General features: G+C 37.4%; 1 protein-coding gene across 1 annotated transcript in view; it reads right to left on the bottom strand.

The window, feature by feature from the left end:
- The window catches only part of GABBR2 (gamma-aminobutyric acid type B receptor subunit 2), a 477,500-nt gene that overhangs the window by 18,941 nt on the left and 430,696 nt on the right, over positions 1-27,863 (bottom strand). Inside the window, exons 14-16 of the mRNA XM_064506758.1 lie at positions 20,818-20,928; positions 7,537-7,761; positions 1,909-2,091 (exon numbers count right to left, since the gene is read on the bottom strand). Coding sequence (XP_064362828.1) covers positions 1,909-2,091; positions 7,537-7,761; positions 20,818-20,928 — 519 coding nt within the window. The remainder of the gene's footprint in view (positions 1-1,908; positions 2,092-7,536; positions 7,762-20,817; positions 20,929-27,863) is intronic.

The raw sequence follows: 27,863 nt of genomic DNA, 5'->3' as shown, positions 1-27,863 counted from the left end.
AGAATCCTTTTAGACTTTGTGTGTGTGTAATTTCAAGAAAAATCCAACTCCTAGTTTTTAGTTTTGGAACTGGGAGCATTCTAGATTTTTGTGATTTGAAAATTTTACCCATGTTTTAGATCTTTCATGTCTTAAGCTGTGTAATCTGATAGCTAGCGCTAAGCTGCCATTGCAAACATGTCTTTCCAGGAGGGAAAAAATGGAAATAGGAAGAGGTGGAATAAACAAAAGCTTTCCCCAAAAGTATCCTTGAAGGCTAGAGGGAGAGAGAGAGGGAAACAAAAATGTTTTCTGACTGTAAGAGCCACAAAATAAATGCTGGTCTGCTATACCCCTTCCATTTAGCACAGAGCTGAACACGGGGTGCTTTCCCCACAGGCCATTTTGTATTGAATTGGCTATGTCCCCAGTAGAAAGTAACCAGATGTAAGCACCATAAAGAGGATTTGGGGTGCTCCCTGTGAACAGTTCCCTGGGATATGGTGCCCAAAGTAGGTCCAATACCAACCTAATACTCACTTTAAAGAGTTTAAATAGTGCTGAATTTAAATTTATATAGCTTCCTTATAGAGCTTGGACTCAGCAACTCAAGGTAAATAAGCCAGAGATGTAGCCACATCTTGTGGTAAGACATGTTCCAAGTCCCCTTGACAATGAAACTCTTATTTGGACCTACTGAGTCTGGGAACTTCTTAGTTTAATCTAGTTATGCAGTCTGAAAAGAGTATCAGGGCTGATCTGAGTGCACTAATAAGCCTCAACTGCCCTGACCAGCCTCACCTATAATTGCCTTCCAGAGCCTTGTAAGGCACATGCCAAGATCTTGTGAGCTGTGAGGTTTAGGAGAAAAACTACAGCAGGACAAAGAAACTGAAATGGCTGGTAGCCAACTGGGCCTTTCATTAAAAATTGCAAGGTTCTCACATGAAAGGGACCTTGCAAAACTGAAGAACTAAATTTCTTTAAAAAAGCAGGGAAACTTATGGCTTTTTGAGTCTCTGGCAGTCTGAGCATTTTGGTTTCGTAGGCAACTGTCATTACCTAAGATCTGAATGAAGAAGTAATGATTGCAATAAAATACCTTTTCTTCAGGTATAAGAACATGATAGGCAAGAATAGGATAATTTTTGGTAAGATTTAGAACAATTGCAGATATCTTGTCTCTCAAAATGAGCAGTCTTCCAGATGATTTGTCATGATTTGAAGTCTCCTGAGCAAGGATGGACATAATTAAAAATGTATATATTATAGCTAAAATAGAATTAATGTGCTTGGTCTTTCCCTCAGTAAGAACTGAGGAAACTTCATGACCTTTCTGCCAGAGGGTCACGTTACATGATCACAACAGTCACTTTTAGCTTAAGGAAGGATGTAATGCTATTCCTTAGCAGATGTAAAATCTGCTTAGCAACTTTTTGAGCAAACTTTCAGAGAGGTTAAGAAATAGTAGCAAAAGCAATCTGTGAGCTCAGCCACAGATAGAAAAAAAGACAGATCTTCTGTGCCCTTGGGGTTGCAGGTCTCTGTTAGTTATATGTAAAAGTTGCACTTCTAGAGCTATTGCTATACAGTGGTCAGCATGTCTGTTTGAAGCAACAGCTTAATTTGCTCTTATGAATGAAGTTTCATTTTAATCTGCTAAGGCACATTTTCATTTTATCACATCTGCTAAGTAATCACTGTTTTAATTATCTATTAATATAAATAATCTGTTTCCTATTATTTCAATATTTTGCTAAGGGGCAAAGCCAATTTTTTCTGCTAAAAAATAGTCCACATTTAAGCAGATTATAGAATTGCAAAAAAGAAAAAAATAAGGTTCTTATAGTTTAAGGGACAATTCAGTTCTGTGGATAAATGCTTTAGAATGGTTTATGTAGCCTAAGCAGTATATACAATAAACAATACCTCTGTTATTTTCATTCTCAGGCGGTGGTTTTCTGACTGCAGTCCTTCTAGTCGAGATGTACTGGCCTGATTGACACTGGTGACTGAGGTTGATGTTTTTGAGTCTTCCTTCTTTTGATTTTGAGTGAACTGAAATCGTCTGTTCTGTGTGGCTGCATCTGGATTTGTTCTCAGTGTGATGAGCTGAAAGGTTGAAAAGCCTTAAGAAATCATGTGGATGTTTTTATTTTTGCATCTATTTCTTTTGTACCCCAAAATACTGAAAGATAACCTGTATGTCTCTTTCTGACTTTCAAGTACAAATTATAAGTACAAAGTAAACTCTTCTTTCCATGTGCAGTACTTAATTTCTGAATGACTTCACAGAACACACTGAATCAAAATGACCTTACATAGAGAAGTTTTCCAAAAATTAGAGACAAAAATTAAATCCATTTAACTGGAGCTTAATTACTTTAAAAATATATTTCAGTATTGCATCAAATATCTTTTTTCCTTCATTGATATCTTTATATTCTCAAAAGGTATATTTTTTTCTCTAAAAAAACTTACAGCAAGCCCTCCTCCCCAAAAATACAGTTTCATGTGAAATTTCTTCTCTCCTACTACTACAAGTAACACTCAAGCAGAGAGAGGCATGAGGCAGGAGTACTAACAGAAAGAACCCATGTACTCTGGAGAAAACAAAAACTTAATTAGGTTTTAGTGACGAAAAATAAAGAAAATCTGGTCAAATAAATTAAATAAGTCACTCTAAAATGTTAACCTTAAACTTATTTAATTTAAACAAATATAAGTACTATTTAACACTTAGTGCCAATGTGAAAATCTCACCTCAGACACAAGGAGAGAAAACTAGTAGCTGTTTGGAAGGGTAAGAGTGCATCTCAGATTACCCTACATTACCCTAGAATATAGAATTTGTGATTACTCACCAAGTGGCATATATATATATTTCTACATAGAGAAAGCTGAAGGAGCTCCCTGCCCTAAGAGTATAGGTATAGCATCATAAGTTTGAAGCTTTTGAATGTCTGAAAAGAAGGAGGGAATTATTCTGTAGACACAGTATATTTGGATTTTGTAGTATAGACCCATTTTAGAATTGGCTCCCTTTGTTCTTTAGAGCACAAAACAGTCCTACAGCTATGGGGATGTGAAATAAAGACCTAAACTTTGGTGGAGAGAAACCTAACTGCTCAGGTTCTGAAGCACTCAGTCCAAGACACAGATTTAAAGACCAAGTCTGCAGATTGGGATGATACACTTTTTGAAGACAATAAATTGTCATTTTCAAGTGGCAAAGGACATGGACAAGGTTGAGGTACACAATGCCTTCTTCACCTAACTCTTTACTGCTAAGACCAGCCCTGAGGAAGCCCTTGAGAAGTCCTGGAAGTATGGAGGAATGAGGAAGATCAAGTTAGGGAAAATTTAAACCAATTGGACTTAAACCAATCAATGGGACCTGATGGGATGTGTCAATGAGGACTGAGAGAGGTGGCTGGTGTCACTGCAAGGACACTCTTGATTATCTTAGGAAGGTTGTTGCAATCAGCAGAGGTTCCTGAAGATGAGGACAAAGCAAATGTCAGCTGTCTTCAAGAAAGGCCCTGGTCCCTGGGAAGATGATGGGGCAAATCCTCCTGGGAACCATTTCCAAGCCTATTAAGAACAAGAAGGTGATTGGGAGTAGTCAGCATGGATTTACGAAGGGGAAATCCTGTCTGACCAACCTGATATCCTTCTACAATGAGATGACCAGCCTGGTGGATGAGGGGAGAATGACTGTCGTTGTTTATCTTGACCTGAGCAAGGATTTCAACACTGTCTCCTATAACATCCTCCCAGACAAACTGATGAAGTAGGGACTAGATAAGGAGACTGTAAGGTGGATTAAAAACTGTCTGAATTGCTGGGCTCAAAGGATCATGGAGGCCAGTTGCTAGTGGTGTCCCACAGGGATCAATACTGGGGCCAACACTGTTTAATGTCCTCATTGATGAATTGGTTGATGGGACTGAGTGCACCCTCGGCAAGTATGCAGACAATAAAAAAGCAGGAGTGGCTGTCATTCAGATCATTCTTGGGTCTTGAGAGGCTGGAGAAATGGGCTGACAGGCATCTCTTGAAGTTCACCAAATGGAAATGCCAAGTCCCGCCCCTTGGGAAGCAGAACTCCAGGCATCTGTACTGGCTGGGGGCTGACTGAATGGAAAGCAGATTTGCAGAAAAGGCCCTGGGGGTCCTGGTGGATACAAAGTGTAATGTGAGCCAGCAATTAACCCTTTCTGCAAAGGCAACCAGCAGCACCCTGAGCTGCATTAGGAAGAGTATTGCCAGTGGGTTGAGAAGTGTGTTTCTCCCCCTCTACTCAGCACTGGTGAGCACACATCTGGAGTGGTGTGTCCAGTTCTGGGTTCCCCAGTCCAAGAGAATTATGGAAATACTGGAGCGAGTCCAGCGAGAAGCCAGTAGGATGATGAAGGGTTTAGAGCATCTGACATACAAGGAGAAGCTGAGAGAGCTGTAATGGTCTAGCCTTAAGGCAAGAAAGCTGAGGAGAGGGAGTATTCCTTGCCTCTCTGTGCTTCCAATGTCTACGAAGAGTCAATGCAAAATAGACAGAAAATGTTATCAAAACAGAAAAAATCATGTTTTATGCCTGGCCCCATAGAACAGATTTTGCCTTGCTGCTAGACTGTACAGGAAACTGGATGAGAATTAATATGTTAATGCCATTACAAGTGATTGTATGCACTCACAGGGTAATTAGAAGTGAGCACAGTGTTCTATCTCAAAAAGGATGGAGCAGAAAAACTGGAAGGAGAGAGAATTTTGATAGATATGGACATGCAAGATACACTATGAAGACAGAACACATATTAAGATTGCTTGTTTTAGAGAAAAGATGAGTATATTGAAAAATACTACAGACCTATTCAGCATTAAAATATAATTAGAGATAGCAGTTAACTGCTAATAGGAAAAATATACATAATATATATCTGAATAGTGCAGATGATTTCTATAAGATATTGTTGAAACCAAAAATAAATAGTTTTTAAAATGATTGGACATTTTTTGATCAGATAACAAGAATATCCAAAATTATTGTAAGCAGGATGCAGTAAAATATTTGTATTTCAGGATATCCTTAAATGAAGAGAGCATATTTTCACCTGAACAAATGAACAAATTTCCTCTGCTCTATCTTATTCCTCTATAGGATTTTCTTCATATTTTTCTGAGGCACAAAATGTCAGTGGATGAGGTGGACCATTAACTGTAGAAGTATAATAATTGATTGCAACATTATAATTATAAAAGATTAGCAGAGCTGACAAGAAGTAAGGGGAAAACAGAATGTTTCTTTCCCAAGAGCGCCTACATTGTTGAATAGTTGCCTGTTCAGATTTGTAAAAGGGCTGTGGAACTAAAATTGAATTCTAGCATAATAGGTCTGAAAGCCTGCTGATAACTAGTTAAAAGTAATGTATTTTACTTTGTATTGCAATGAAACAGGAGTACTGGCCTGGCCCATAAACATTTTTTTGCTTGCATCTGCCTGACTGTGCCTTATTAACAGTTATGAAGTGAAAAAGTGCAATCTTCCAAGTCTTCAGTAGCTTCTGCTGTGTTTTATGCATCATAGTCTTTAGGATTTCACCAATAACCTTCCTATATCACCAAAATTGTACTAATTGATTACATATTAGTTAAAGAAGAGATTTGGTGCCTGTCCCACAACCAAGTCTTACCTAGATGTCCAAGCTAAGTGTTCTTGGGTCTAATCTTCTGGGTGGTTCAGCTGGGCTATCATGAAATCTAGGCAGGTTGCAGGAGAGAGTGCTTACCAGCCATCCTGCTGTAGCCATGCCATAGCATGCCAAGAAGAAATGTAGGCCAAAAGACAAAAAAAATTCTCCAGCTATGCAAGTACTCATGTGGGCATAAGAAATGCTGCATTCCAGCTCCTGCTTCCACCTCTGTTTCTGTACCTTACTCAATGACCATTTTTAATGAAAAATAGCTAAGCATTTGGAAACCTGAGAATACATGAAATGGGATGAAGCACATTATGCTAGGAGGCTAAAGTTCATGTTTGTAGTAGAAAGAACTGAGAGGAAGAATGAGGGTAGAGTAACACTTTTAACTGGGGTTTAAAAGAAGAGCAGGTGAAGGAAGAAAAAGAAGAAACAGAAAAGACATTTCAGAACCTGTGGCTGCAGAAGAGGAGGATGGGGAAAGGAGCATGAAAGCGAAGGGGTAGAAGAGTATGTCACAGAATTAATAATATTTTCTCTTCGAAGAGATTTGTGAAATTCTGTGGAGGTATTTTTAGCAGCAGAGTTTTAATATGCATTTTCATTCAACTTTTTATTCTGTTTTGTTGCGGATTAGGAGAAATCAGCTCGCATCTACTTGTCTGTGCCTTAAATTTCTTTCCAAGGGAATATGTTGAGATAAATTTACTAGCTTGTTTCTTTTACCCATGTAGTTCTCGGTCCCTTTGCTAGAACCATCACCAAGGATGCCACTTAGCCCTGGCACCTGTTCATTGTAAGTTCCTTAGTTCCTAGCCCATGTATTTATTGAACATGTACCACTAATGAGTCACAAACTTTTTATTACTACTCATTTGGAAAAGCTAAACTCGGCAGAGGTTAAAGGCCCTGCACCTTGATTCTCACCTTGTAAATGTCCTAATGTGAATCTGATTTGGAGTGATAAGCTGAGCTTATGCAAGACATACAAAATGACTACAGCTATACATTTTACTTTAAAATATTAAATATATTTGCCATAACTTGAGGCCTTTGCTAAAGTAAGTTTATACAGAAACTGGTTTTCCCTTCATTCAAGGTCTCTCATAGTCATGTCTAAAATTTAACTTTGTAAACAAAATGACCAAGTTCTATCCCTTCGTGGGCAAATACCTTCTCAGTTCTTCCAACAATGCATGACAAATACATCATCAAAACCCAAAAACAGCAAAAAGGAATGAAAACATATACCTCTCACTCTGTGCCTCGCTTAGTCTATTAGTATATCAGTTAATAAAAATGTATCCAGTGTCAGCAGCTGCCTGCAGGAACACATAGTTCCTCTCTAAAGTACTGGTGAAGCCTATTTTACTATCGTACTTAGATACCTTAGAGTTTTCGACATATTTAACCTTAGAACATGCCAGTGAACTAAAAAGGCCTTACTGTTTTATAGGTAAATAAGTAGCCATTCTGATTAACTTGCTTGGGGTACATAAGAAATGAATCTCCACTTTCCTAAAAATTGGAAATAGATAGTATTCCACTGCAATTACAGAAAATAACCTTTGCTCCTCAATCACAGACTCAGTAATGATAAAGTATGAGGAATGCATGTATTCAGTCTTGTAAATTTGCTTTGCACATTCCAGTTTCTCCATAATCCCATGAATCTTTGTTCCTCCTCTTAAGATCTAGAGATAAGAATTTATAGACTGGTTTGATTTAGAATTCACACACATTCCCTGTGCTTGAAAAGGAAATGAATATATTTTATATATAAAAATATTTTTTAAAAATATAAAATTGCAATTACAAAATTGAAAAAAAAATCCAGACCCATCCTAAAAGATTCACCTACCTTAGGTACAAACACAAGGCAGAGTGTAATGGTACTGCAGAATATTATGACTAAAGCAACAATGCAGAACTGCACATTGGGTTGGTCCCGAGTAAGGAATGAAACGGCGGCGCCGATAATGCACATTATCCCCACGTTGTATACACTCATTCCAATGTATTTGCTGTCATTCAAAGCAGGAATGCTGACATTTCGTGTCTCCCATGCCAAGAAACACCCAAATAACTGAAATGGTAAAAAAAAGCAAAAGATAATAATAACAATTATAATAACAATTGGCTGACATCCAGTAAAAGTGTGAGTTTAAAACTGGTGTGTTTTTTAAATTGGCAGATATAGGCAACATTACAATACAGAGCTATACACCTACCTTTTACATGATATCTAATTACCTACATGATTTGTTGCACTCACTAGAACAGACAAATTCCTGCACTTGAAAAAAAAGGGGGAAACTTGTAATTAGTAGCAGTAGGATCAAATTCCTCTAAATGCTATGGCCTTTCTTGCTTATTTTTCAGGATAACCATAAAGATATACAGTACATTTTTCTTTCAGTTATTTTCAGCAATTGTTCTCAATATACTCCTACTAGTCCTTCACTGTATGCCTATCACCTCTATTAATAAACAGCAGTGCCAAGATGTGTTCTATGGCATACAAATAAACAATGTAGAAAGTGTCATCCTAGCTGCTCAGAACAGTTATCGTATCTTTTATTACAGCAGAAGTTGGTAATGGCCTTTCTATTGCAAATGTCTAATGATTTCTGGCATAAAAGATTCTTGTGATAATTTTTGGTTTACATGTTTGGTGTATTTTTAAGTTCTAGCCCCTTTGCTATTTAATAGGCCTTTGCTATTCAATAGGCCTTTTAAATTCAGCAAGGGGAAGTCTTTAGCGTAAAGGAGACTTCTTCATCCCTTGAAATTTAATTAGATTTTGCTATAGCCTAAACTACTGCGAATAGTCATTTTCTTTCTCTTGAATTCCTCAGAGAAATTCTGGCAACACAAGAAAACCATAAATGAACTCAAGACATTCTAAATGGGTTGCTCAGGCTGCAGTCTAGGCAAAGCCCAGTGAAAGTACAGGATGCCCTGGGAGAAGTGGTAGGGAGCAGATATTAACTTTGGGAAAGGAAGGACAAAGAGAGGAGCCATCAGGAAGATCCAAGCCATGGTCCCTGTGGTTTTTGGTTTTGTTTTTGTTTTTCTGATGATACTGCAAGGACAGACAGGAAGGAGGAAGAAAAAAGGCACACTCCCCTTGATCTTGGTATGCTTCCTCCCAGACCATCACCTTTGTCCACTGCCATTTCATGGAGATAATCTTTTATTTTAAACAACTGCAGCCCATGTGGTAATACAGAAACTGAGGGGTTTATGATGATGGCATTTGGTGATTAGTTACAGTTGCTTTGGTTACAGTTGCTTACTAAAATTTGTCATCTTCTTTTTTTCCCTGTGGAAAAAGACTTCAGAAATTTCAAAGGCAAATAATCTGCACTAGGAGGGCATTGTTTGGTTGCAAAGTCAAGCAAAAGAGAGTTAGGAATTGAGAGATTCGTGTTTGCTGTACAAATTCAGTTTTGCCTTTACCTACTTTTAACTATGGCAAAAAACAGACATTAATAATTGTGAGTTTCCTTGATTATTTGTTTAGCTTTTATATCAACTTACAACAGCACCAAAACCAACCATTTATGACTCAGCTGCTTTGCACTCCCACAGAAACTAGCAGGCTGCAATCACCTACCTACTTACCCAGATATTTCCATGGAGGACTTACTGCTGAACCACCAGCCCTGCCTTTCCATTGCTGAGCTATTCTGCTAGCTTATTTAAGTCCCTTGCCTACAGCACATATGCTACCATGCCACATATTCATGAGCAGGCCTGGCTGAAAGGCTCTTGCAGATTAGACTCTCAGCCTAATGAGTGTGGCAGGCTGGAAATATTGCCTCTTATAGTCTATCCAAGCTTCTTGCCCATCCGCCTTCTGCTGCTGCTGTCACTGCTACAATCTGAGTCAAGATACTTAGGCAGAAGTAGCCCTTCCCAGCACCAGCAGCACCAGCAGTTCTTGTTGTAATCATTACTGAAGTCTTCCCGAGCTCCATGACACCCTACCCACTCTGCATGGGAGCAGGACGTGCTCTTCTCCAGGAATCTCCTTTGGCACCTTGTTCCAGCCTACTGCTTCCTTTTTACCCATCTCCTCTTGCGGACTGAGGTCTACACTTCATCCTGGTCCCTCCTCTGCCCTTCCCAGAAGCTTAAGAAATGCAGAAAGATGAGGAAGATAAGTAGTGGCTGCTACAGAGGGAGTGTGAGAGAGGGCTGCTGTTGAGGTGCCAAGGTGAATGCAGACAGCTCCCCGGAGAGGAGGCAGGTCTCAGAGCCCTTCAGGTAGGGCAGCTACACTGGGGGAGCTGTTTCTTGAACTGAGAGCTTTGTGCCAGAGAAGCACATCCCCTAATACATTTTCTAGAGTCCATCAGATAACAAAGATGATGCTTCTAGTGAAGGAGGATGCAGACACTATTGTTCTGCTTTTGAATCTGGCACTGTGCACAAACAGACTAGAGAACACACAGGCTTCTTTACACACTGTGTTGCAGCAAAATGTCAACTATAGTGATCTGGCTGCACTGTGGACAAACTTTGGTGGTACAAGCATATTCATCCCAGACACGCCCCATCTCAGCAGTTGCCTGCTCTGCAATGCCTGCACTCTTGCTGCTGTGCAGCTCAGCTTGTATTGCATGTTTACGCTTTGCTAGCCCTGAATTGACAAACAGGCTGTTCTGATGGGTAGAAAGAATCCTTGTGTACATCTTCATTGTGTTTTTAAGGGGATGAGACCCTGATTAACTACTTCAGTTTTAACCTAGTCCTCTAACTGCAGTGAACATGTTTACTGGACAGTGCATACTTGCCAGGATTTCTGTCTTCTCATGTTACAATTATTAATGAGATCTTTAGGGTTGTGAGTCATCCCTCATTCTCCCCCACTTATCCCAGTGTGAACAGATTCCTTTCCAAAATAATTCTTCTGGGAATAAAGCTATCATATTTAAAAGAGGCCAACATTTACTACACATAAAGTGATCCAAAATATCAATTATGATGGAGAAAGATCATTTGAACAGTGCTGTGGAGGTTATGGTTTGACCCATTCCCATTTCCAGCTGAGCAGAGTATGGGAAATGGTTAAGTATCTTCCTGCCGAATGAAAGATACTTATTTCTGTAACTAAAGAAAGGGAGGGGCTCTCAGACCATATGGGTTTCCTCAGAATTAGGTGCTCTAAATTTGAGAGCATTATTTTTATTATTTATTGGGACATTGGATAAAATGTTGGCCTAGGGAACTAGAGTTTTCCTTTTTAAAAAGTCACAGCTCATCTTTGAGACTCAAACATAGACGAAAGCAGAGAGAGTTTTCCTTAGCCTGCTGCCAGGACAGTGATAGTGGTAACTCTGCTTGCCTGTTAAGGGTGACTGCAGTGCTCTGTGGAGTTGATAAGATTCTTCATCTAAGACAGAATCTTCCAGAGAAGGAGTTAACATCCCCTTACCTTCTTCTCCATCTGCCTTTCTCATATTCTCCCTTCCTTTCTTCCTGAGGCTCAGTCAATTTGCAGAAAGGAAAGATTTATTTTATGACTGCAGAAATCCTGAAACTAAAATGGCTTGGTTGGGGAATGGAATGCAGGCATTGTTAGTGAAAGGTCCAGATTTCTGTGATGCCCTGACAAGATCTGAATATGAAACTCATGCATGCCATACAGAGCCTGCCAAAACACAGGCTCTCAGTAGCCCAGTTCAGCTGCTGTCTATTCCTGGTATCTAAACTTTAAACATTAATCTTCCCCAGCTATATAAATTCTGCTTCTCATTGTGCTTGGAGCAACCAGGTCTTGAGACTGCCAAGCAGTTTAAGAACTATTTGATATTTAAGCCTTTCTGGAATTTTCAAAGCAGCTGTCATTCCTCTTATTTCTTTCAGAGGGCTCAGTCTGGTAAACTTCTCAGGGCATATCTACTGGCTTGGACTCCACACACAAAATGCAGTGTCAGCCATCTTCATTCGAGATAATCATATTGGTGATGATCATTGCATAACTTTGCTTTTAGACAAGATGGCACAGTTCCAAAGTCTACCTGAAGTGTGCTGCCTAACCCCAGACTACATGTTGTTTTCAGAAGGAGTTCTCAGTCTTTTCTCAGAGCCGTCAGATTTTGTGTAAAGAGAATGAGAAACTGCCTGTCATAATTATTTGGTCACTTACCTGGGATGTGAGTTCTAATCTCTGCTGAAATTTTTGATTAAAAAGTCTTCAAATAAAGTGCACGAACCCACCTGGATGGAGGGAGGTATCTCTTAGCAGTACTACAGTGCTAGATTCAGAGAGGGATAGGACACATCTATGTCCCCACTATTTTATATCAGCTAGCTTAGGCACCTCCTTGCTGACAGTTATGATTGCCTGTTTGAGGGTCCTAATACATCCTTTACGTTACATAAGGAGCTTGAATATCTCAGGGCTATGGATTCTCCTGTAAAAAAACAGTTATCTAGAAGTTAGATTAAGGAGCACAATAGTCTAATATCAAGTCTAGTGGTTCTATTTAAACCCCTTGGTAGATCAGCTGAAGGGAAGAGAAGGTGACTAGGAAGACTTCCTACATTCTTATAGTCCTTAACTTTAAAAAAAAGCCTTTTCCCATTTTGACCAAATGCACATCTCGTTGATGCTGAAAGTGTCATAACATGTTCTGGGCTTTCTCTCACAATATAGGCTGTATGGGAAAGATTGATTTATCTCATCTTTTCTTTGAGGGTAGAGAGCTTCAATCTGACACTATATCAGTTTAGATCATTACCTCTATAATAGTTATGTGGTGGTTTTAGATTGCATTGTCCATGCCCCTAGAAAGATGATGACAGGACTGTTGTATAAATTTGAGGAAAAACAGTATCTGAAGACAATGGGATTATATCACTGTAGCCAAGAGAGAATTTTGGTTACTAAGAGGAATATATTTTGAAATGTTAGAGAGTAACAGGACTATGAGCAATGCATTATTTGGTTTTACAGACTTTAACAGGTGAACTTTAATTTTTAAAAATCTTTTTACTTGTTAAACTCTGATGACTGGGAATATAATAAAAGTGTTTGTGTCTCAGTCTGAAATAGCTGTATAGCTAGAATTATCGATTTCCATATTCATGCTCTTTCATTAAATCTAGATCATCACAGAGGTAGGCACATTTTTACTTCAGTAAAATGATTGCAGGGTTTTATCAATTAGAATAAAAAAACCCAATAATTTTGATTTTCACTTTTTCACTGGAGAATTAAGCAGTGAAGAACACTGAGCAGTTTTTCAATGAGATTAATAGAACAGTGGTTTTTTGTCTAATTGATAGCATGCAAGTCAATTTAGGAAACTGAAGGACAAACTATATCCTTACAGGTCTCCTACCTTCACTGCCCGTACAATTTAAGACTAAAATATCACTCACTCCTCCGATCAGATATGAGTCAGAAGCATATTTAACTCATTTTCCCAGAGCTTCTCTCAACATACACTACAAAAGGGAAACTTAATATTTCTGTTGAGTATTAAGAAAGTACCTAAATATTTTTTTCAAAATCCAAGAGATGATATTAAGCAAAATAAAAAATAAAAGATGAATATTTCTTTATAAATTCCTTTATGCTGCAGAGCTCTTACTATGGTCCTTCACAGAGCATTTTGGAAGGGCAGCTGCACAAGGCTATGGACACTAACATGCATCCGGATAAAATTTTCCAGTTTATACCCCAGCCTTTCAAATCAACAGCTTAACAAAAATCTTTTCCCTTCTTTCTATTTGGGCTATATTTGAGTTTCTTCTTTGCAGAGTCTATGTAGTCCTGAATTATAGTAACTAAGTTGAACCAAATAAACACTTGATTATTAGCAGATATCCATGAGGAATAGCTTTATATTGTCTCTCGCGAAAAGTTACCACAGAAGATCACAACAATATAAAATGATTAAACATATATGGTAAGAGCAAGTATGTGTTACATTTTGAATCTATTTCTGCTACATAAAAAATTGATGCAAAGAGACACATAACGGAATACTGCAATATCTGCAGTATTTCAAGTTTATATTGGTATTTTTCTTGTGGTCATGTCAGTGAGAAATTTATCCTACCAAACCATAGGGAAACGTATGTTTTGGATGCTGAAATACTGTCAATGTTTAATTAAAGATATAAAATCTCTGGTATTAGAAATTACGTCTCTCTCACCACAAGGCTTAACTATCCACCTCTCTTAGGACTGTAAAATGGGACAGATGGTTTGGTGCTGAACTGATCATAAGTATGAACTGGAATAGTGCAAATTAACCGAGCAGGAGGCAGTCTCTTCTCCTGAATTATCTTTTTGATCATGAAGCCATTTAGAAAAGAATGCAAATAAATGTATTAAAAATCACAGATATTTAGAGAAAATAAAGAGGAATTTTAATATTATCTTGAGACTATTCATTTTTTCTACATGAAAAATTTTAATCATTCGATGAAGAGATTGAGAATATTCAAATTATTGATATACGATCATAAAATAATTCTGATTGGAATGAACCTCAGGAAACCATCTAGTCCGAACTCCTGCTCAAAACAGGGTCAGCTCTGAGGTGAGACCAGGTTGCCCAGAGCTTTATCCAGTCTAGTCTTGAAAACATCCAAGCGTGGTGATTGCACACCTGCTCCACTCCTTGACTGTCCTCATGGTGAGAAAGTCTTTCCTTAGATCCAGTTTATCTATATTGAGTATCAATAATAAAAATGAGGAGCCCAGACTATATGTCACAGTTGTAGTGTTCATAAGTAGCTCATAGGCTAGATGCAGCCTGACTTCCACAGCTGACATGATAGTGAGGAGCTACCTACAACATTCAGCAACAACTAGTATGCTGTCCCTCACTGTAGTCCGTAGGTGGCAGAGCTCTGTTAGTGCTCAAGTTTCTTCTTGTTTGCGTGCTGAGTTTAATTTACTTAGAGTACAGATTGGAACCTAATGTGTTCTGAATACATTGTATTCATCATTTATATGTTACACAGCACAGAAGCATGCATCTCTGTTTTAGTGACTCAGCTATTAGGTAAAAGGACACAATGATTTTGAAAGCAAAGGCTTCTGTTTTTGAAAGACATAACTTTATAAATCCAAATCTATGTCAGGCTTCAAGGATGTGAGTCCTCATCAGATATATGTTTTTCCAGCAATCCTGAGCTAAACAGCTAAATCTAAGCTCATACCACAAGCGTCTTCTTCGAACTTCTGTCCAGATAATTTAGATGGCAAGACAACAAGTTGGCTATCATGAAGCTGATACAGAGGCCTTTAACTCTCTTTGCGTATATTTAAGGAAATCTAGGTGCTGACTGAAGACTGTGCAACTGGGCATTGCAATCTAAATTCTAAACCATGATACTTAATTCTTTTTTGCAAATCTACTCCCAAGCATGCAAAAACATTAGAAAAGTAATGTTTATAGCTTTCAGAGGAATATATCTGATGAGGAGGGGGAGCAGGGAAAAAGATAGAAATGTTTATGAACAATAATTGAAAGATGCTTGAGAATTTGCTGCTAACTATCTGCTCTAAATTTCATAATCACAAAGAAAGATTTTCTCAGCTTAAAAATTGTATGGTTGATGTGGAACTTAAAAAAAAGACAAAAGAGTAGAGAGCATATAACAAAAGTTAGAAAGTTGATAGTAATGGCTATGTATTAAAAGTTCTAAAATACAGATGGTGAGAAGGGAAATGAAATACATAACAGAAAATGAATGGCCAGCAGCATTCAGGGAATTTATAAACATTTATAAAAATGTATCAGGAAAAAAGTAATTCTAATAATGATTCATCCCTTGGGAGATGTCAAATTCAACAGTAATGATGCAGATAAGGCAGCTATGCTCAATGAATATTTGTGCCTTGTATTTATAAAGAGATGGAATAATGCATTCAAATCTTGCCAAAACAGTGAAATACAGTTTATCCCAATAGTAAGAGAGCACTTGAACTCCCCCACCCCCCCAGCCCCCCAAACAAGTCATTGCAATCAGAGACATCAGGTTAACTTGCATGCAAGAAATTGATTTATAAGTTCTCTGGACTGCTGATCTGAATTGTTAGTATTTATTGGAATTCTAGCAAAGCCCCAGTTAGAATATAAAGTGATTGTATGGGAAAAGAGTAAGTGGAATGTCCTCAGTGATTACAGACCTATTATTGTAATTTCTATACTAATCAAATTAATGAAATGGCTGATATATGAACTCAGGCAATAAATGACAAAAAGAAAAAAGGAGGGGGGAATATAATTCAACATACTATTATTTTTTCAATGAGATTGCAAGGCTGAATAAAGATAATCAAATTTATGCAGCTTACTTGGATTTCTCAGTAACGTGTCTTAATACTGCATGGTTTTGTGATTTAAAAAAGGTATGTAACAAAATGAATATAGTGAATTTAAACTGACTGAAACCTAGATAATAGACCTCAATGTGTATCTACTGAAGAGAAGTGACTGAAGAAAGAATAGGTTTGCAAGAATTCCTGATGTAATACTATCCAATATTTGTAACAATGACTTGAAGCAGACTTCAAGGAAGTAAAGGTGGAGAATGGTATCAATGAGGACATATCACTTTCCTAATGCAATCTGCATCTTACTGTAAAATGAATATGATTTTTAGAAAGCTCACATAAATTTGGCCAAACTCATAGTAGTTCATCTAAAAATAAAAATTTTCCATTACTTTAGATAGAGAAGGGTAGCATGTAGGCAAGGCCCACTAAGATTTGATGTTTGAAAGTCAGAGCTAGAAAAATTCAATCTGTCCATAATTTGCATGTTCTACAGAGTATTGGAGAGCCTCAAGAAGGAGACAGATTCTTTCAAACTTGAAATCAAGACTGAACATTATCCTGAAAGATACATTTTAGTACAATTAATATTTTTTTGGCTTGATTAATCAATTACAGAGTCTTGTTGTACAGCATGTTGACTGCAGTGACCAAAACAAACGCTGGAATATGAATCATGAAAAGGAATTCTATTTCTCCTTCTTGCATTAGTCTTCTCAGTGACCTTGATCAAGTCATCTCATATACATGTCAGTTTTTCCCACCTCCACAACAAAATACTGATGTTTTACTCCTTAGCAAAGTAAGCTAAGAATCATAATTAAAAACTATGTATCAAAGGTCATTTACGAAATTTATAGATTAAAAAGCATCAATTAAAATTTACGTGGGAAAAGTAGTATTTGATAAGCAGAGCAACAGCCACGCAGAAAAAATACACCTTGTCCTTTAGAGTCTGTTTCTTAATAGCTACAGATTACATAACTGTGATTACATGAGTAGCAGAAAGAATGAAAGAAACTCCAAAATATGCACACCCTGATTCTCCTGTTAATTAAATGAATTAGTAGGAAGAGGGGAATCAAACTGTAGGCAAGTCCACAGTGTGTGTTTAACAAGCAAAGTGCCCTACAGTAGTCCAATCCATCATTAATCTGGTATTTTTCTGGTTGAGACTGGAAAAAGATTTTATATCTCTCAAAAAGATGTTAGCGTACCTGCTAGTAATGCATCCCTGGCAAGTTTAAGAAGGTGCATTTTCTATCATCCCTTGGAATACATAAAATGAAGGTTTTTTTCAACCATATCAACATCATCAGAAACCAAAACTAAACATAGTGCAACTAAAGGTCACCATGTACACACAGACAGACATCAAATCTGAATGTAGCCCTTTAGGAGCAGAACCTGGAATGGGCAAAACTGAGTCCCATATATATGATGGTACTTGGTCAAGGTTACTAAGAAGACTAATGCAATGGCAAAGTCAAGATGTAGGACAGTCATCTTCATATTATTTTCCAGTCACCAGTCCTGAAAAATCTGAAGCCAATAATTGAGAAACCTTCATGCAGTCAGTAAACATTTCTTCTTATTCCTTCAAAGGAAATTAAAGAATTGTGATATCTGATTTTTTAATATTTGCTTACTTTAATATATTAGGAACTTGTACATCCTGGCAAGTAACGGCTCCCCTTCCCTGAATGTTTTATTCACTGCACATTTGTCACACAACGTCATCATTATGGACATTTGCCTATAACTTCAAGCTAAAAAGGAAAAGCACTTTTTAGGTTAACTCATTTTTGTATTCTCAATCTGAGACATCAAGACATCACTTTAAATGATTTTGGCGCAAGTGAATCAATAAGCCATTTCACCTCAAATATTGCATTTTACTATAATCACCAATATGAGCTGTTTAGCATGAAGTAATAAATAAGACAGATACATACTACCTTTATCTTTATTATCTATATTTATCTTTGTATTATCTGAAATAACAAAGATAAATGTTATTCTTACAAACTGCAGAGTTTTGTATCACGTAAACCTGTATAAAACGAAACACTAACATGAGAGATTCTGTTTCTTGTTACAATGGCAGAGTATGTTTGGCATACAGAAATCTGAAACACCTTTGGTGACAAGATTAAAAACATCAATGTTATTGCCTTCATATAATTCAGGTATAGAGAACATAGAAAAATGGGCCACAACTGCAATTATTTAACTGATCCATAAGAGTATTGTTCTTTTTCATATCTAAAATTGTGTGATAAATGGCACTGGAGTAATAAAAAGTGTATATTTCACTAATTGTTATGAAACATTGTATGCCTGAAATAACTATAATGAGTAATGCTGAATGGCATTTGCAAACTTAAACAGAGTCAAATACCTTGCAGAAAACAGTATAATATAGATGCTAACAAATCAATGACCAAAGACATCTAGGGCAAAGAACAATGAGAAACAGTGCAGTCTGATTACTGTCCAGCACAACTGAAACATGAAAGAAACTTCAAAGGAAATCATCTGACAATATCTGTCAATATTTTTTTGAATCCTTCAGTATTTTTAAAATTAATTTCAATTTGATTTTGGCCAGTTGCTGTAAGTGAACCAAAGATATTTACATGTTTACTCTTTTGAACAGAACCACAGAGAAAAATATCTCAAGCATTTGCAAAAGGAATACTGGCAACTTCTACCTGGGAGAAAGTAAAATGAACTGTTCAAAATTTCTGTAGAAGGAGACTGGAAAGTAATAAAAGTATGCAAAGCAATCCCTGTAAATTGTTTCTTTTAACAAATTATCTACAAAACTCTTGTAAAATTAAATACGGAAAGAGAAAAATACCTTTCTAAGTCAAGGACAAAATTTACTGAGAGGTGCCTCAAACCAGTAATCAAGGAATATATTAGAATGGAGACAAAGAGTGAAGAACTTCATTCACGAAGATAAATAAATGACATAACAGGTATGAACCATCAGTACATAGAACATGAACATTACAATGAAGTTAAATACCTTGTCAGCAGTTGGGTACTAGAGCTATGCTTTCCAGTTTACCTCTTAGGAAAATGTGGCTTGATAGAGAGGCAAAATTAGGAACTGACACTATGCAGATCAGAAAGAAGCAAACAAAGAAGTACAAGTAGAAATTTCAGAAGCTCTCAGACTTGCACTTGGGCCCTGCTATGACACAGGGGCTTTGACAGCCTTAAGGAGCCCTTGCTCCCTTCTATTTGCAAAGATCTGTTTGGAGCTGGACTAGTTCATTTAGCATGCAAAGTGGCTCCACAGAGAAATAATGTACTAGTACAATTTTGGGGTAGCTCTGGCACAGCAGCAGGAAAGATCATGATGTTTTAGGCCAGCTGCCAATATTATATCTTCCTGTCAAACTGGCCACAGTGCTGGTCAATGTCACTCTTCCTAAATTCTAGCTGCTTTACCCTCAAAACGAAATCTCTCAACCTTGTGCTGCATGCTGAAATTACTATAAATCCAGAGCCACTTAGAATTGCCCATCAGGAAATACTGAGACATGGGATCTGTCTTAAATTCCGATCCCTTTGGGGAACCAAATATCTTCTATCTCTTCATTTCACAAGTTGCTTGGACCTTCTCCTGAAAATAGTTATCTATGTCTCAATTCAATACTTTCTTTCTTAAACTGGAAGGTGGGAAAGCTTCCTTTTAGTAGCTCAGTGAAGAGATTCTCACCAAGGAAGTGGAAAAACTTGGCACAATTCTCTTCTCTGCCTGAACACCAGTCTGACCACAAAGCTATTGAATGTTTAGAATAAAAAATGCTCTCATTCCTTCCTGTGGAATATTGTATGGCATGTTTAAAGATCTCTCAGCCTGAAAAAAACAGCATGAAAAGAAGCAGGACTCTGCAGCTTGGTAGAGGGGTGATTCACTGTAAAGAGGGAAGAGGCATATTTCAGGCATGAGCAACTCACCCTTCCTGGCCTCCCCCCACCACATCAACACCAGACATGCTGAGTGGAAGCAGCTGATCCAGTCTTTCATGTGTCCTAATCAACAGGTGTGCTACAAACATACATAGCCAGATTGAACCTTTTCGGTAGTGTAAACAGATGATTAGCTAGTTGGAGGATCCAGATGAGGTTTAGCTCAAGAGAAGTGTTCATCTGGTCAGTGCTGTCAAAAACACGATGTTTTAAAATCTTGAGGCTTAGGATATGAGGACCTTTTATTCACCAATGGCCACCTTTACAGCTCTGTGTGTGTGTGTGTGTGTGTGTGTGTGTGTAACTATCAAGATTTGGGATTCCTGGTGCCTGAGTTCTATTTTATTAACAAAATCTTTTTGTGGAGATAGGTTGTAGTGACAAAAAGGTTATTTTGACTCAGGCTCCAAGTTCATCTTTCATCTCCTGTGACTATTCCTGAAAACCAGTTACAACTCAGAGGCAAACATTTAAAATGAAAACCAAGAAATATTGGACCTAGTTCCACTCTTTCAGAGAACCTAAACAAATCCAGATGATTAGGCTTTTCTATTAACAAAGTTGTCTCATTCACAGATCCATCTTTCAACTGCTGAATTTCTTGGTTTGCAGTATGTCTCTAGCATTCAGCTAAAACACTATTTTAACAGTGTCCTACTTATTTCACATAATATCGTATCCACATATTGACACTTAACAAACTTTAGAACAGGCCAAATTATAAAAGATTTATTCAATAAAGTTTTAATTCACTCCAAGCCATTGGGAAAGCAAATGTAATTCAGTTCATTCCTATCAATAAATAACAACCTGAAAGCCGTCTTTTGCAGAACAAGCTATGCTTACCATGAGCAGCCCTTTATATGCGTAGACTATTCCAAGCCAAATTGTCATGTGAGTGTTTTCACAGTGTTCCAAGATTGGACGGATGGAGATATCTCTGCCTGCAGGGTCCGGCTACAAAAATAAAGGGAGAAATATTAAGATTCAGATTTCATTTGTATTCATGCCTCGGAGGTATTTAAATCTGTTCTCAGTAGATTGAAGATGTGTAGAATCCAGCTTACAGGAAAATTGTGAGGGTTACGGTCTCATGAATCTGCAAAGGAACATAGTAAAAAGTAAAGAGCTGAGGAAACACAGTGGGATAGTAGCCAGCAGGTGAGGTCACTCTTTCTGCAGACCAGAAAGGAACTGTCTGAAGTCATTCTCTGTTTAATATGGTCAATTGCGTTCATCAGCTTTAGGACATCTAATTTTTTTATAAGGCAAACAGTTTTCATGGCCATGAAAATAGATATAAAGTCATTCTTCCTTTCACCTGATATTCTTGTATCACTGGCAAAAGGCTGATAAACAATGTATGAAACACAGGTGTGTTTCAGACTTTCTTTCATTAATAACCACGAGCCACACCAAAGACCATTTACTATAGAATCTACAGCAATAGCTTAGAAGAGAGTATAAACCATCAAAAATCTGAAACAAGTATCATTTAGAGCAAGTGAATATCTATGAAAAATTTAATACTACTAGAAGCTTTATAGCTTTCCATTTATTTTGAAAAGGATATTGCATAAAAGTACAGAACTGAGAGGACTTACAGACTACCAGGCTTGTTTATATGAGAGAAAGGAAAAGTTATAATTAATACTCAGAAAAACGGTTGACACAAAGAGCAAGGAGCTAATATGTTGCCTGTACTTAGAATATATACAGGGGTATAGTCAAAATGCTTTTTAATGGTGTACATTGTATAAGAATACAAGATACTTCTTACAATATGTGATTCCACAGAATACTCCTTTTGGTTATTCAGAGCTGTGCATACTTATATTCTGTTTTGCCTTAGAGAATATATTGAAAGCTATTATTAATTTCTACTTTGAAACACTGGATTTGATCTTCAGCTAAAGTATGATGCACCCAGACTTGGCTTTCTGTACCTAGTTGTCCCAGTAGGCTTTGTAATTTCCCTTTGTGACAAATAATATATATAAAATCTCTCATGCAGAAGAATAATTATTACTATATGAGCTATGCAAAAAGCATATTTTCATCAAGAGAAACATAGAATTGTATGTGGAAAGTCTTTAGAGAAACCTGAATAATTTTCTAGAGCTTGTTCTTGCTGCTTCTGATGCTGGTATGAATTTTGCTACAGATTTCAGTAGTCACATCATTAAGCCACAGCTATGTTTCTTCCATCATTCTTTTTATATGTGAGGCATTGCTTCCGACCTCATATAGTGTAAGAAAAATAATGCAACACATAAGGAGAAGGAAAATGAAGAAAAGAAAAAAACAAAGTTGAGTCATCTGCTGTACAGTCACACATACTCCTTTATATTTGCATGAAAAGCAACTTAGTAACTTTCCTTGCACATCCTGCAGTAGGCAATACAATAACATTTGTAACCTTGTCTTATCTGGGACATCTGTAGAAATCCTGAACAGGAGAAAAAAGAATAAGGAATGAAGTGGCATCACAACATTTAAGATGCTATGAATGTTTGTCTGGGGATCGGTAAAACTACCTCATATTCCCTGATCAATGACAGAAGTCCAATGCTAAAATTTGTTTGCACTGGAACATACTCTTTCAAATCAAAAATAAAACCTGATATGTTCAACTTTGATGTTGACTAGTAAGAACTAAAGTTGACAAGACAAATCTTTCAAATACAGTCCTAAGTAAATAATGACATTTGAACAGGACCATCCTATGGATTCATTTTTCTGAAATTCTAAATTATACCTGAGCCTACTATAAATATTTTTTTTCTATCTTTGAGTCACAGTAGGCCAACAGTTGCATCCTTCGTGATCTTGAATGATGTAAATTCCATAAAATTTAAGCCTGTGGTCATTGGAATGACCTTTTTTTCCACACTGAGGAGTCATCGCGGGACTGTCACTTCATTTCCCCAACTGTACATCCTTTCTTCCATACAGTCCCTCTATTTCAATTTCATACTTTTGTGAAAGGAGAAGACTTACAAATCATGTAGACTTTTACTTTGTGTCATGTATTATGTCATATACTTCATTTCTCTTGTTCCTGGATTGAAGGCTCCACTCCCACTTAGACTGAAGTGTCTCTTAGACCCACTGTGAGTAATTGGAATTGTTCCTTATTTTGAAAAGTATTACTGAAATGCTGAACTGCTATTTGGTAAGTGACAGATTACCTTTTTATTTTCATTATGTGGGTATTCTCAAATGCAAATTTGCTTCAAAATTTGAAAGCATATGTGCATTCATTACTCAAAAGTGAGGAACTCAGGCAAAAAAACAATGATAGGGAAAACATGGTAACTTGTTTTGAAATCCTATGAGAGAGAGAAGAGTCACATCATTTCCTTAATAGAAAGGTTGCCATATTACATAAGGCAAAGATAGTTTTGAATATATGTTAATTAAATAAAACTGTTTATTCAAATCTTCCATGTGAGATAAGAAAGTCTTGTGCTCCAGTGAGAGCAGGAAGAGGGCAAATCTTGATTACAGCAACAGCAAAACTCTACATGGGACAGCACTTCTTTCAAAGCATTTTCCAGATCCACAAGCTGGTAGTATTTTAAAAGACTTGTTCCTGAGTATTTGTGCAAATTAAGTGCTGGCTTGAACAGGTAGCAGTAATTTCGCAGTGAACTGATTTTTCTGATTACTGCTACTGCAAAATGGCATTCCTGTTTTACAGCTTTTAACTTATCATTTTGCATATTGATTTGCATCATATTGATTTTGCATAAATTAACCAATCATAGCAAAAACCTGGGTTAAAAAATAGTATATTTTGATGTCAAAAGAATTTTTAAAAACTCTACAATTACAGCTGAATGGAGTACTTCACTGACCTCTCTAATCACCCACCATCTGTGCATTTTGTTTCTCCTTTACAGAGAATGACAACATAAATGTTGAGGTGATTTTATACATACTGGAAATCTGCCCTTTCCTTTTACAGAAAACAGTCTAAATGCCCTTCAGATGTCATTCTCAAAAGACTGAAGACCTCCTATCTTATGATTTGTCTGAAGCTTTCCTAAATCTTCTGAAACCTAATAAGGTTTCTGACATCAGCATCAAATTCTGGAGTGTTTTTGACAGTTGAACATAAACAGTTTAATCTGTTCATTTCATACAAAAATTGTGTATCACCTCCAGTAAAATTTGTGTTTTACAGCACATGCATTGTGTCTAGAGAGAAACTCTCAACCAACAAAAACATTACCCACAAATGATTATATCCCCTTTCTATGCATGTTCAAATTATTATTGTGTTTTCATTTTCATTGCTCTTTAGCCTGTTGGTAGGCTGACAGATCCACTTCTGACAGCATAAAATGTGAGAAATGGTTTAGGAGAGTACTGCCAGTGGGAGGAATAAAGCTTAAGTCCATCCGGAAACAGCAAGGAAATTTGCAAGGGAGTTCAGGGCAGGGGACAATGACAGAGACTGTGGAGTGTCTTGCACATTCCTACACCACATAAAAATAATTAAGTAGCAATGAGAATTTTGTTTCCTTTATTTATCTATGGATTGTGATTAAAAAAAACTACAGAATGTGACTTTGCAGAATGCCTTTGGTAAGAAATCAGAAAGTCAGTTATTCAAGTGAAAGTGCAGTTTTAATGGAACAATTAGCTGCAATTCCTTTAAGAATCTGGCTCCACTTGAGTAAACACATGTACGCAGTATAATGGACAGCTTTCCTTATCTCAGGCTAAGGTGTGGAAAGTTAGGGCAAACCATCCTGAGGCACCTCTGCCATCTGGGCATGTTGGATTTTGATCCATGTAAAGGCAGCTCATCTTTTGAAGCGCAGCTTTTTTACCGCTGTAACTAGAAATTTCTTTATCCCTGTTGTGCCTATTATAGCTGAAATCCCTTTTGAGGTGATCCTGTGCAGTGTGAAGGTATTTGTATGACAATTAACATATAATTAACTTATTTTGTGTCTTCTTTATTGCTAATTCTTCTTTATAACTCCAGATAGGTCTTAACAGGAGGAAAAAGTCTTTGCTCCATGAGTCGTTTTATCCAGCAAAAAGGTTTCCACTTACTGTGCCACCACACAGTATCCAAGAGGCCTTGGCCTCCCTAGCATTTTCCTTCTGCACAATCATTTTTTCAGATTCTGTTGCAAGTACAGCAGATAATCTTTATTTACAGAGTTCTAGTATTCTTCTGTAACATAACTCACAGTTAGGGAATCTCAACAAGCTTTCTAAATATTTACATTGTAGATTCCCCATGCAACATTCTGTCATTTCTGCAGCTGTGGTTTCTTCCATCAATGAGAAAATTAGGATATTAGGCTTCAGCCTATACAAAGATGAATATGAAACATAAGATAAATGGTTGCAGCTTCTGTTTACTAGTTTTAAAATAAACTGGGCAGTTCCCATAGAATGGGAAAATACAGGAGCTTACTTTTCTGTCACACTGTTAAATGGTCTTCATATACCATCCCACTCTTTGTTTTATCTTCCTTTTAGATGGCTTCCATCTAGTTGGCATAGTGACTGTATACTGTTCTGCATCCCTGTTCTGCATCATGAATTAGACGACTTTGTCATTTTAAATTTGGCACACTTAACAGTCATATGGACCCCAAATGTGATTCCTTATCTGAAAACCCAGACTAAATTAGATTACTCTTACTTCTTTTTACATCCATATTTTTGCAAGAATAAGTATAGTTAGCTTTTACTATAAATTCTATAAGAAATTATATTTACTTGTGCTTTGTAATTGACCCTCCTCATGCTAAAATGCACATGTGTATGAAAACATGTCCCACAGAAGGATTTAAAAAGTTTTTATATGTAGGATATTGTAGGCATGCTCTCAAATGCACAGGGAAAGAGAAAAAGAACAAACAGAGATTACCTGCTTTTCAATTACTTTCTAATTTGAGGATATTTTTAGTGAAAAAATGACTGCTATGAAAAAGAGATTTGTTAGGAAATAGGTCCCTTTGTTTCATATATTTTTAACAATGTAAAGTCATAGCCTCCATGAATGCAAAATAACAAACACATTACTTAGTTGGAGTAGCTCACCCAGAATGTCTTCTGATAAAAATTTTGGTAAGTAGCCTAGAATGAAAGCATTTTTATCTTTGTTCATATGAGCTTGAGTTCAGATGCATTATGAAAAACATTGTATATTATAGAGTAACTCAGATGAGTACAAAACTGTTACCGGATTCTTGCAGTCCAATGATCAATTTCATTTCTCCTCAATATTAATTGAGAGGTTCAGTCATTTCTGTTATAGTCTAATGATCCAGGACAGAGACTGACTTAGGATTTTTTCTTCAAGTATTTTTTTTCAATTTGGAGTCATGAGACAGAAATTCAGCTTTTAATAGATGAGCATGAAACTATTGCATGTAGTATAAAGGTTGTTTTTCCAGTGCAGAAATACAGGATTCTATTAATAAAACCATGCCTTAAACTAAATAATTGTCCTTGCACTTGGCAACTCCATGACTCATGCACAAGACAGGAGAAACTCTAAGCTTGTGATCTCAGGAGAAGGTAAGTAAGTGCTAGGTTCTGAGCAACTACAACATCCCTTGCAGCCAGCATACATGCTCAATATACATGCCAGGCAGCTAGCCTGCCACTGGTGGTGTTCCGCCACCACCCCACCCCATGACTGTGGGTGTGATCGCCATAACAATGATGGAGGAGAGCTGAACCCTGCAGCAGCCAAGAGCTGTGGCTCTGAGACACAGAAGAGACTGTGACTGCGCAGAGAGACCTGCAACTGGCCTAGCGACTCCACCTCCGCCTTCTCCTAAGGGCTATAAAGGATATAAAGAGATTGGCCCTGGAGGCTGTCTTTGACTCTTTGTGGGTGACAGTGGGTCTGCCAGCTTGTGGATCCCCTTGGGACAGGGATGCCCTCCCACAGTTATTGCCCTGGCATTGAGTGTATGTTGGCTGCTGAGGTAACGGTGAGTAAGATCAATCAGAATTAGTTTGCCTAGTTCATTTGTTTGGGTACTTACAGTTAGTATAAATTAGCTAGCTTTATCTGTTTACTAAGTAGCTACCATTAACATAATTTTTAGTGTAATTAGAAAATAAGTATTCTAGTTGGGCTAAGTTTCTGTTAATAAAAATTGTTGTTTTGTACCATTTAACTTGTGAAGTCAATTTTGATCTTTGAAACAAGTGGTGGAGTCATGCACTAAATCTCCTCCTCCCCACCTGCCCTCCCTCGCACAACACGAAACCCACATGGTCTGGGACTGTAAGGTAGTCAGTCATTCCATGACATTATTGATACTAGGAGTGGGGTGTGGTTTGACAAGATGAGGACTTTGGAAGGATGTTTACAGAGGCATGGCATCCCTAAGAATTCAAAGTTCAACCAACAGTGGGTCAAGAGCAATTGGGATCAAGAAGAGATTGTGGATAATTAAGAGACCACATGAGGTAAGATGAAAGATAGAAAGGATAAAGGCATTATATGTAAGATGCTTACCTCTTGTTTGCTAGCAGGAGGTGCTAAGAAAAGGTGTTTGTTGAATCAGTTAGATGAGAAAGGAAAGCATATTAAGGATTTGGAGGCACGCCTCACCATTTTGGAGAGTCAGTTGCAGTCTCAGAAAAAAACTGCACAGAATGTGGCAGTTCAAATTCAGCAGTTGGAAACTTGGGTCAAGAGTATGTTGACCCAACAGTTGGCATCTGGGGGAAGAACCCCAGATCCTCTGAAGGTTAGGTCTCTGGTTTGAGCTGGTCCCGAGGATTGGGATAGAGATATTTGTTTTGACTCTGATCCACCTGAACCCTCAGATGATGAGAACTCTGTAAGTGAAATCATTACCAGCTGTGATCCAGAAGCATTCATTAAGATAGCTGATCAG

Source organism: Dromaius novaehollandiae, chromosome 2 (genome assembly GCF_036370855.1).
Source record: "Dromaius novaehollandiae isolate bDroNov1 chromosome 2, bDroNov1.hap1, whole genome shotgun sequence".
In the NCBI taxonomy this organism is placed as follows: domain Eukaryota; kingdom Metazoa; phylum Chordata; class Aves; order Casuariiformes; family Dromaiidae; genus Dromaius; species Dromaius novaehollandiae.
The sequence above is the reverse complement of the archived record's forward strand: the minus strand, read 5'-3'. Positions and strand labels throughout refer to the sequence as shown.